The sequence below is a fragment of the Pygoscelis adeliae genome, unplaced genomic scaffold, assembly GCF_000699105.1.
Source record: "Pygoscelis adeliae isolate BGI_AS28 unplaced genomic scaffold, ASM69910v1 Scaffold664, whole genome shotgun sequence".
Lineage (NCBI taxonomy): Eukaryota > Metazoa > Chordata > Aves > Sphenisciformes > Spheniscidae > Pygoscelis > Pygoscelis adeliae.
In genome coordinates, this window is record NW_008824762.1 from 1,476,470 (window position 1) to 1,487,897 (window position 11,428).

An 11,428-nucleotide genomic window follows, 5' to 3' on the forward strand; every position below is an offset into this window, starting at 1 on the left:
GATGTGTGTGTTACATTAGCTGAAAAAAATAAGTATGGTAGAACTGAGTGCACTTAATGTCCTGCTCTTTCCCCATCACTGAGCATTTCTTAGTTGCTAAATCTTTCCTACCCACCCATAGGCTGGAAAGCAAAAGGGGAAAAGGGCTGGACTGCGGAGGAGAAGACACCGAAATGCACAGACAGCACCCTGGTATTTCAAGAACCGTTGTCACTGCCATTATCCATGGGAGGTTTTCTTCTGAACTTACAGAAGTGGAACTAAAGCCCAAGGAGGAGTAACAAGAGGCTTTGGGCCATCCTGGCAGTCAGGAGCAGAACTCTGAATCTCCGGAGCCAGCTTTGCCCAGCTGTGATCAAAGACCCTGCATGAGGCTGCAAGGTTTGGGAGAAGGATAAAGAGAGGGAGAATAGTTGTTCCACAGTGAGGAACTCACTGCAAGTCTTCTAGGGAGCTGGCATTGCTGCATCCATCACAGTCGAGCAAAGCTGTAATGAATAAGGAATTAAAGCCAGTTGCGGAGTTCCCTTTGATCAGCCCCTTCTGCTGACCTGACCTGGCCTGGCCTCTCCATGGGACAGACCAGCCTTTCGGCTAGCACTAGCGCAGCCCCCTGAAATCAGCAGGGCTGGCAAGGAGTCACTCAGAGGAGAGACCTGACCACATCGACAGCCAGGAAGCCAGAGCTCCCCGTGAAGACCTCATTTGTCACTTGGTTCAACCTAGGCAGAGAAAGAAGAGGAGGAGGCAGGGAGGAGAGTGAACAGCAGATCTCAGCTAGCCCTGCTCAGAGCTGCCCTTCCTCTCCACTGCTGACCCGGCAGCAGCAGCAGCTGGGATTGCAAAGGGTGTTGATGCACACAATACAAGAAAGTTTTACACTGGAGCGTGACAGGGGCAAAGGGCTGGCTGCATGCACATATGAGCTTTTCTAGGGAAATGTTTGAAATGTATGAAAGGCTTGCATGGTCCAGAATATCATCTCTCCTGGTTGAGCCTGGGTGGGCTGCCTGGCAGCACAGGCAGACATGCTGCACACAAGTGGAGCCATGTCCAGGCGGACACTGCTCTGAGGTGCTGGGCAAGAGAAGCCACATATAGTCATGTTAACTCATTGCATCTGTAATGCTTCCCACTTGCTTTTGAGTTCGTGGGAAAGCCAGCATGCCTGGCTCACCAAGACTGCTAGCTGTGCAGGGAGGACCATGAGACAAGGGGCTGCCCCAAGCCACGACTCTGAAATGTTCCTGGGAACAGGATGGCTGCTTGATCTTTAGCTGGAAAAAATCAAAGATCCCAGCTTAGGGCATTAAGCTTGATGGTGACATCAGTGGAGATGGAAAAGGGGCTTTTTTTCCCTTCAGAGAAGGTGGAGAAGAGAAATAGAGGCCAGACCCTTAAAAGAATTAATAAGAAAACCAAAAACCTCAAATTCGAATCTGTCTGCCCAGTTCCCCTTCAGTTCATGGCTGGCGTGGTTTGTTCTCTGCCGTGTGGGAGGATTTAGCTCCTGTTGACAGATGAGCTAATCAGTTCCCCTCAGCTCTTGAAGCTTTATCAAAGCCAGTTAATCATGTTACTGACGTCCGCCCAGGCCAGGGCTCTCCACTTCTGTCCTCTGCCAACAAGGCGACACACACGCACACCGCACACACAGAGGGATAATTTTTTCCCCACTCCCAATCACACCAGCAAGAGGATGTCCCCAGTGGCTATTGTGCCAACATGTGGGTGCTGCCCATCTCTCTTTCAGCCCTCTTTGCCACCCTTCGTTCCTGGAGACATGTGGTAGCTCCACCAGCATCTCATGGAAGAGCAGAATGATGTCTACAGGCCATCTCCTTGTCAGCACAGCAGTGGCAACAGTGGGAGGAATTGGTCTGGGTTTCGGCAGGCCCAAGTCCTGTGCTGGAAGGATGCTGAAGCCAAGAGCCATTTGAACCTGGATACCAGGGTTTGCTGTCCAGACCTCTGTCCCTGCCACTGGGTTTGTTTTACTTCTGTACTGCTGCTCTGTGGTAATGTCTGTGCTGCTTCTCCTGAGGGCTGAACTGGGGGCTGTGCTCCTTTCTCTGGAGTGGCCCTGCTCACATAAACACAAATCCACCAAGTCAAGAGGACTGCCTTGTCCTACCAAGTTTCTGGGAGGCCCCTTCTGTCTTTATATCAATGATGGAAGGACCTAGACATGAGGAGCTCTCTGGGACCCTCCTTGCTTCCTGGCAGGGTCACTTGAACTGACATTATCTGGTGGCCCATGCTTGGGTGGACACTGCTCAGGAGCACGTTTGGAGGTGGCTGATGTTCACTGAACTGTTTCGGTAACCACCGCTCTTTTAACGACCTGGCTGGTGAGTGCCTCTGCCCGTAGGTATCGTCAGCTACGTCCCCCCATCCTGCAGGCCTGCACTGGGGCTACAGATCTTGCTCTCAGGGAGACATTCTGGGGCCAGGCTGTCAGCATCTGCTTTGCTTGCTTAGTGTGGGGCAGCTTCATCCTCAGAGCTACTCTGTACCAGCAACCTGACAAGGACACCAGGCTGGGCCATGACCTGGGCTGGTTGGGATTTGCAGCTCCAGGGTGGGCCAAGGAAGAGGCAGCCACCCCTGCCCGGCAGAGAGACTGGACTGGAAAGCCAAGGAGTTGCACGTGGAGAGACCCTGCCATACTCAACCATGGGACAGTCCCTAAATTAGCTATACCAGAAAGGAAGGAGTTTCTCAAAAGCCTTACACTCCCCAGCCTCCCCCAGACTTCCCCACCCTCTTCTTGCTCTGAAGAGAGATTTGTTTCTCTCTGGGGTTGCAGCAGGTCGCTCTGCCAGCCCAGCCAAGGAGATACTCCAGGGCTGCCCAGACGAGCAGAGAGGACTTTAAAATAGGTGTCACAAAAGCAAAGAGGAGGAAAAGCTGGGGAGGCTCAATCTGAGCTCAGCTGTACCAGCTGGCCCTCCATGCCATCTCCTGCTCCTCTCTGCGGGTGAGTGGGCGGGCGATCTCGGCCGTGCCACGAGATGCGATCACCCACCTATACAGACAATGTCCATGAAGCCATACATTCCATAGCAGATCTGGAAGAGCAGGTCCTGGCGCTGCCATTTGGCCGAAGGACTGAAGGTCGACCAGATGAGCCACGAGATACTGGCGATGAGGAAGAGGGAACCCAGGATGGCCGCTGCTATCTGAACTTTCTCAATGACTGTCAGAGAGATGGCCTGCCACTGCAAGAGGAGGCAATGGAGAGAGGAGAGAGGACAAGGGGGAGGGAAGGAGGAAGGAAAAATAGAAGAGATTAGTTACATGGGGAACATTGCTGTTTTACATCATTGTGGTGATTTTGGAGATCTCAAAGAGCACCTATGACTTAAATGTGCACCCTATGCATAGATGCTTTTACCTGGTCCACATCTGGGGTGGAGCACGGCAGTTGTTCAACAGTGCACGGCCCATGTTTCCTGTCAGCACTGCTGAAGAGGAAATGGGGAGGAATCCTGCATCTCACCAGGAAAGCAGAGAGACCTGAGGGGGGCAGGACAGACTAGGGGCAAGACACCGAAAGTAACATCCCCATGACAGTAGGTCTGTGGTGGCCATCACAAACCAGGACATTCAGTTGCTACCTCAAATAGAGGCCAGGCAGCATCCTCGGCCAGGGCATCCTATTACCATGAGAAGTGTCTCAGACAGCCAAGCTTTCCTTCAGAGGCCTCCCGTGAGCTGGCTCTGTGCCACTTTGTGAGATCTGACAGGATTACAGCAGTAGGTAGGATCTCACAGTGGCAACGCACATCCCACAAAACTCGTAACAACCAACACAAGTTGCTGTGGTCAGGGCACCCTGCCTTTAGGTGATGACACGTTCAGGCTGTGTTCCAAGGTAAATGCCAATGCGCCAATAGTTCTTCCTCAGAAGAAGAAAAAAAAGAAATAACTCCCCCAAATCCTTTCACTATGTCAAATAGCTTTGTATAAGCTGCAGTATAAATATCCTAAGCCCAGATTCCTCTCTGTCATCCAGCATAAAACCTCCCCACTCAGCTTTACACTGCTGAGAGAACTGCCCTATAAAAACCAAGAGCAGAAATTGCTTTCTTTAACAAGACCTGGGGACATGGTCCATAGCCCCTCTTGCAAATCAGAAATCAAACGCGTAAACAGGCTGGGGAGAGACAGTCTATCCTGGCATCAAAGTATATAGGCCACCTTTAGCTGTGAGATGCATGCCCTTGAAATCTCAGTGGGACTGGCAGAAGGACAAATAAAGGTGGACTTCAACCTCCTGCAGGTATAGACAATTCAGAGGAATTGAAAATGTTTAGCCTGGATTCAGCCCAAATTCAGTGTCCCTGTGAAGTGGCATCTCTGGTGAGCCCTCAGCACCCTGCCCGTTTGTCAAACATATCCTGGGACAGCAGGGTCACCTGTCAAATCTTGTCCCATCCTTTTGCAGGGCAAGAAGGGAGTTCAGTTGCTGGGTCCCTCTTTAATGCCCAGGCCAGGCAGGAATTACCAATATGTGTTTTGGGAGGTAGGGAGGACTTTGAACCCTGATTGAAGGGCAAGAAGGACAACAGGTGACTTGTGCTGGTACAGGCATACCTGGCATTGCTACCAGTCCAATGACCAAACCCCTGAACCAAATGCACTCCCCTGCAAAGGGCTGCCTTTGGAGAGGAATAGACGAGAGCTTCAGCCTGAGGCTGAGGTCTGCGGGTTGCAGCTGGAAGGAGATTGCCTGGCTTGGCTCAGAGGTGAGCTGAAGTGTCTGCGTCTGCCAGCCTTGCTCCTTGGCTTACGTCCTGCAAGAGCAGACAGCCCTCAAATCATATGTCACGCATGTGCAGTATCAGTGAGGTGGGTGGTACCAGTTTATTTTGTAGTTGGCCACAGAGTAGGTGGCCATAAAGCTGCTGAACAGAAGAGAACCTGTTCCCTGCTGAGGCAGGACTGTGCTCAGCTAACCCCAGTCCCCTTCCTCCCATCCGCTCCAGCAGCTGGCCCAGCCAAAGGCAAACACCGAGCACTGGGGACACTCAGTGATCTTTTAAACAACCTGTTCCCACTCTGCCATAGCCCGACCTGCTCCACGCCTCCACCAAATCCAGACACACCAGTGGCCCCTTTGTGCCATGGAGAGGTTGAGGTAGTGAACTGCCCTCCTCTGAGGGCTGGGAGCTTGGTGGTGCCAGTCACAACGGGAGGGTCAAGGGGTGCTGGAGTCCACAGGAGATGCACAGCTGTGCCACTCCTCTCCCATCACAAAACAGAGCAAAGGCCACCTCAGAGCTGAGAGAGGGCGATAGACCTCCCAGCACACATCACCCCCAAATCTGGGTTCTGAGAGTGGAATCAGCAGCTATGCTGCCCTCCTGTCAGCTCTTCAGCTTTGTCCTCAACAGCACCATAAGCAGATGCAGGACAAATCCGCAACCGGTGCCATCAACTCAGAGCTCCGGGTCTAGAGCTCTAGACTACTGACCCTGCACATGGCGGGGGGCAGTTGGGTAAGTGCATGGCATTGCACTTTCACCCCTGCAGCTTTCCCTAGACCTCATCTCCCTTTCCACTAACTCTGGCAAACGCTGTGGGGATGGGAGTGCAGGGAGCCTGGTGCACAGCCTGGTGCTGCATGTGAAGGTTTTACTGCAGGTCCCTCATGCTGACCCATGTGTGCCTGTGCCAGCCAAATCATTCTGCATCATTTCTCTCTCGAGAGGAGGTAATGAACTGGCTCCTCACCATCTGTCTGGCACACTGCAAGTCCTGTGGTGGCAACAGGTCCTTCCAAGGCAGCAATTAAAGACAGAAAAAGAAGAAGTATCTGTTTGCTACAACTAGAAGCCACATACAACTAGCACCACTGCTTTGCAGAGACAGGGAGGCTTAGGTGTAGTACTAAATACGCTGTGAAAGGGGATGTGGTTCAGGGCACAGAGAAGTTAGTTACACCTGAGTGCGAACTTCAAACCCCACTCCCTTCAGCTGTGAACAGAGAGGCTGGAACACGGGCAGGGCCACTGCCTGATGTTGCTCAGCTGGCAGCAGCTGCTGGGAAGTTCGCTGTGGTGTTAATGAAGAGGCTGGAGTCCCTCAGCTGTGCCAGGGGGTAGGAGACTCTCCCCTGGCATCTGGCACTAAGTGACAGTGACACACACAGCAGCAGTCCTGACTCTGTTCAGGAGGTGGCACTGAGGTGTGATTACCCTCTGGCAAGGAGGTAAATGGGTCAGAGCTGAACATTGGGGAAAATAACCAGCTTGCAGAAGAATTTAATATTTTCCATGAAAAAAAAAAAGTAAGTAATAAATGTTGTATTTCCTCTCTGGCAACCCTGAGAACTGCAATTTAGCATCACACATCTAGCCCGAGTCACCAATAACCGGAGTAATTATTTTTCATCTTTTAATTCCATTTTGCTACACTTCCTAGGGTATGAGGTTTGCACAGAGAGAAGAAAAGGGGTGAGACAGAGGATAAAGCACGTTACCCAGTGAGAGTGCAGACAGAAGGGTCCAAGAGCTGTTTGGAGGTGGAACATGCTGATGAATTTCAGCTGCAGGAGCTGGGCCTGATGCATCCCTGCACCGGTGGCCTCAGGACCCCACCTTAATCACAGCACTGTGCCTTTCAGATTTCATAGCAGCCCTTAGAAAATCACCTGTTCTCCTAACCCCTCTGCACCATCATTATGGCCAGCAGACCAGGGATTTGGTGGCTGACCTTATTGTCCTCAGGTCACCACTAGAGCTGCAAAGAAAGGCCTCAGCAATGCTGCAGAGTCCCTTTACCGGCACATCTGAAACCCCCAAACCTCTTTGTTTGAATGCCTGGCTGCAGACACAGCCCCCTCCCTCTAAATCTCCAGCTTGAACATTCAAGCTCTAGCAAGGTCACAGTGTCAAGCAATCTCACCTTGCAGGGAGATACCTAAAACCAAGCCCTTCTTTCCTCAGCTGATAATGACTGTTGAGTCCCAGGTAGCTGCTGAGCTGTGAAGTGCACCTTTAACAACTGGCAGCTCACCAGGTTGTCAGTCAGGAATATGACCTTTAGACAGGTAGAAAGCTCTACAGATGCTCTGCCAGTGCTGAACAGGGCACAACTAAGGACTTGGTGGTACCAGAAAGCTTTAAAGGCTCCTGAAGGATAACAGAAGCAGCTTTGTGAGCTCTGGGGTTACAATGGCTTCAGAGCATTCCCAAGCAGCTCTGGCTACCCATGCTGTCCCTCCAGACCATTCTGAAGAAATGTCATCATTCACTCAGGAGCTGTCTGTCTGTCCTCTGCTACCATTCCCCTTGGCCGAGTGCTTTGGCACACCACCCAGATGTGCACGTGCAAAACACCATGCTCTCTTGGACTGATTTTCCCCATGTTTTCCATTTTCCCCAAATCGCAAAGCTCTGCAACCCAAATGCCTCAGAAAGGGTTTCTTAGGAGCCCAGGTCTGATATTTGCAATGACCTTAGCCAGGGGCCAAGCTGGGACCTGGTGCCTGCCAGTCATGTCACTCTTGTTCTCTTGCACTGTTTCATAACCTACGTGTTGTACTTGGGAGAAACCTGTTTCCTTGTTTGCTTCAGTGCTTCTGCTCAGAGGCTTGTGAGTGAAAACTCCCGCTGCTAATGTAACACAGATTAATAATGTCATTACTATAGTATTTAAGGCCTGATCCGTATTTCCCTTTCTTTGGCATCAGCAGTCTCCAAAGGTTCCCAAGCACCAGCATGAGCAGATCCAAGGCAGATATTTGCCTGTAGAAGATATCTCTATCTTACTGCAGCAGCTTGCAAAGAAGACTTGCTTGCTGGAAAAGCCTTCCTACGCTCCACTGAGAGCTCCCCCATGCCTGCCTCAGGCAATTCAGTTTATTTTTATTGCTGTATATCTGACACACCCCCTTAGTACGTATCATTAACAACCTGAGCTGTGCTAGTCAGCAATTTAATTTTCAGACCTAGGATCTCAAGCAAGCAGAAGTTTTTCCTAGAAGGTTGGAGTGTACCATTCCCAGCACTGCTTAAGTCTGGCTCTCCCTTCGCTGCTGTCCTGAGGCCCTGGCCAGCCTCCTCAATTATCTTTTGGAGGATGGCTTTTCTTTTTATAAATTCACCAAGCAAAGTTATGCCACCGTTGTGATAGCTTCCCTGCTGTACATTTACAGATGCTGTGGCTTATTCAGGTACTGGAAAGGCAGCAGGGAGGAAGGAGGATCCACTAGGGCTGTGTAATGGAAATGGTGCAGTGATGAAACCCCCTCTCCTCCATGTGCCAGAGCATCTGGTAAGACTCAGGCTACAGCATCGGTATCCTAGAAAGCCCCTGTTATAAGGCACAGGCCATGAAGTCTCTCTTGCTGTGATTGCACCCATTGCTTGCAGGCTGCAGGCCGCAGCTGGAGCTCAGCAGGGACCAGACAAAGCTCATACTCAGCACAACTGATTAAGCAAGTTGGGACAACCAGGAGACACCAGTGAACTTGCCTCAAGCTTTTTAGCTCAGGAGCTCAGACTGAAGTTCAAACACACTGGGACCTTGGCCACTTTTCTTGCAGATGTGTGTATCCTGATGAAGAGGCCATATAAACAAACACTCATCAGCTCTTAACAGAGCATCACCACAGTCAAAATAGAGCCAGAGGAGAACTGGGACCAGATCCCAACCCCAGCACTGTGTAACTGAGGATCTTCAGAGCTGAAATAACCCACAATACAGGAAGAGTCAGAGATAACAACTGTAAAGCAGAGTTGAACTCCCCAAGACTGCAGACAGTTGTAGGTCTGGGTAGGTTGGTTCAAACAGATTTTCTGTTTGCTAAAATCAGAGCATCAGAGTGGATGTGGCTCAGTAGCAGCTACAAAGGAGCTGTACAGATGAAATCCACTGCAGAGTCCAATCACGGCAAATACCTCCTCCACTGTGTATCAACACCAGGGTGCCTGCAGTACTATCATGTGCTTCTAAAACCCTGTGTCTTCAGGGCCTTTTTAAAATCATAGGTTTTGCACAAATATTGCAATGGAGAGGAGCATTTAAAGTCTTCATGCCCATGTCTCCTGTCTCAGTGACTTGCAGACTGGAGAACCAGGAGGATGGATGGATGGATGGATGGATGGATGGATGGATGGATGGATGGACAGACGGACAAAAGCTCTGGATCTTCTGGTTGCTCACAGCAGGTGGGATATTTTTGCTCATTTGCTGCCTGACTGCTGCTTGGCAGGACACCTGCCATGTTGTCCAACAACTTTAATCCCCCAGTCTCAGCAGGTTTGCAGTGTTGCTGCTTTAAGATCTTTGCTTTTAAATGCCTGCAATCAAGGGATGGGGGTAGGGGTTAATTTATAGAGATTCATTGGCTTAGACAGGTGTACTCTGCGCTGGGTAAAAACCTGGCTGGACGGCCGGGCATGATTCTATGATTCTATGATTCTGATAGAAGTATGGAAGAGGAAAATTAGTTCTTCATGCATTTATTTTCATGTAAATGTCTTTAGAAAACCATGATATTTAAGCATGATTGTCTTTAAATAGAACATTTCTTTCAAAGTTTTCCATGAGGCACAGTGAATATTAAAGGATAACGCTAATTATAATTGAGCCACTTATTCAGATTGCAGCTGTGGAAAATGGATTGGAAATAATACAATGCACAAATTATGAGCACAGCTCATGAAAAAAATGGTTCAAATTATTATACATCAAATTTACAATTAAAGCTATAACTACTATAGTATAAATGGTTACTTCTCATACACATATTTCAGATACTTGATTAATATGTAGACACAGACAAGAGGCGGAAGAAGGATGGGAAGCCCCTCATTTGACTAATGGAAATACATATGAGCTGCTGTGTAGTGAATATTTGTTGCACACTTCTTTAGTTGTGCTGTATTTCTTCACATTTATAGTCTTTGCCTGCGAGAGAAATGCAAGAGTAGAAACTGAAAAGGGCCCTTTGTTGAAATGACATAGTTACAGAAATGTATCTACAGAATAATCCACCAACAATCATACCACAGCTTACCTGATTTGGGGGTTGGAGCGACGGAGCTATAACTAAGAGTGACAACAGCTTACGTGATTCTCAATGCTGGTGTAAGACCATCACATGTCTTATCAAAACAGTGGAATTGCACCAGTCCCAAACTAGTGCAAGATTTGGGGTAGGAAAAAAAAATATTAAAAGTCATACTCTGTTTGTTCTTAAGTGACTGTTTGTTCTCTGTTTGTTCTTGAGTGGTTAAACATTGGAACATTGGAAGAGGCTGCCCAGGGAAGTGGTTGAGTCACCATCCCTGGAAGTATTTAAAAGACGTGTAGACGCGGCACTTAGGGACATGGTTTAGTGGACATGGTGTTGTTGGGTTGACAGTTGGATTCGATGGTCTTAGAGGTCTTTTCCAACCTTAATGATTCTATGATTCTATGATTCTATGATTCTGCCAAAACACCAGACTAAAGGCCTCTCTCTGATATGAGACATCATAACAGCCTGGATGCTGGAAGGAGTCTGTTAATTATGCATGAACCATGTTCCCCCAGCTGCAACTTCTCTGCCCATGCTATGAGTCTCCACACGCATCTGGGCCGTGCTGTGCTCCCAGGCACGCCAAAAAATGTGCAGCAGATGTCAAAATGGGCAGAGAAACATGCAGGGGACATGTGGGTGTCAGGTGTGCTGCTCTGCTTGGACCAATTGGACATGCTTCAGGGAGCCCAGGGCTTTCCAGCTAATTGGGTTTGGCTTGCCAGCAGTCTGTCACATGAGAGGACACAGAGATAGTCACAGGGGATAGGTAGGCCACGTTGCGGGTTAAAATCTAGCCAGGCTTAGAGCATCACCAAAACAGGTTTCATTTGACAACGAGGTGAGGTTTGTGTGGCCCTTGCCTGTATTACGGTCTGGAATAAACAGACGACCATGACTTCCTACAGCATTTGCCCTCCAAAACCTGTGCTTGAGAAATTCAGAGCTTTCTAGTAAGAATAAAGCTGGGCAGAAGTTCCAGCAGACCCTGAGAAGAATCATAGAATCATAGAGTCATTTAGGTTGGGAAAGACCTCTAAGATCATTGAGTCCAGCCATTAACCTAGCACTGCCAAGTCCACCACTAAACCATGGCCCTAAGCACCACATCTACACATCTTTTAAATACTTCCAGGGATGGTGACTCAACCACTTCCTTGGGCAGCCTGTTCCAATGCTTGATAACCCTTTTGGTAAAGAAATTTTTCATAATATCCAATCTAAGCCTCCTCTGGTGCAACTTGAGGCCATTTGCTCTTGTCCTATCACTTGTTACTTGGGAGAAGAGTAGCGACACCCACCTCGCTACAACCTCCTTTCAGGTAGTTGTAGAGAGCAATGAGGTCTTCCCTCAGCCTCCTTTTCTCCAGGCTAAACAACCCTAGCTCCCTCAGC

The 11,428-nt window shown here is 49.3% G+C and overlaps 1 protein-coding gene across 1 annotated transcript in view; it reads right to left on the bottom strand.

Annotated features, from left to right (window-relative positions):
* Positions 1 to 11,428, bottom strand: part of MARCH4 (membrane-associated ring finger (C3HC4) 4, E3 ubiquitin protein ligase) — a 127,109-nt gene that overhangs the window by 19,124 nt on the left and 96,557 nt on the right. The window contains exon 3 of the mRNA XM_009323548.1: positions 3,029 to 3,221. Coding sequence (XP_009321823.1) covers positions 3,029 to 3,221 — 193 coding nt within the window. The remainder of the gene's footprint in view (positions 1 to 3,028; positions 3,222 to 11,428) is intronic.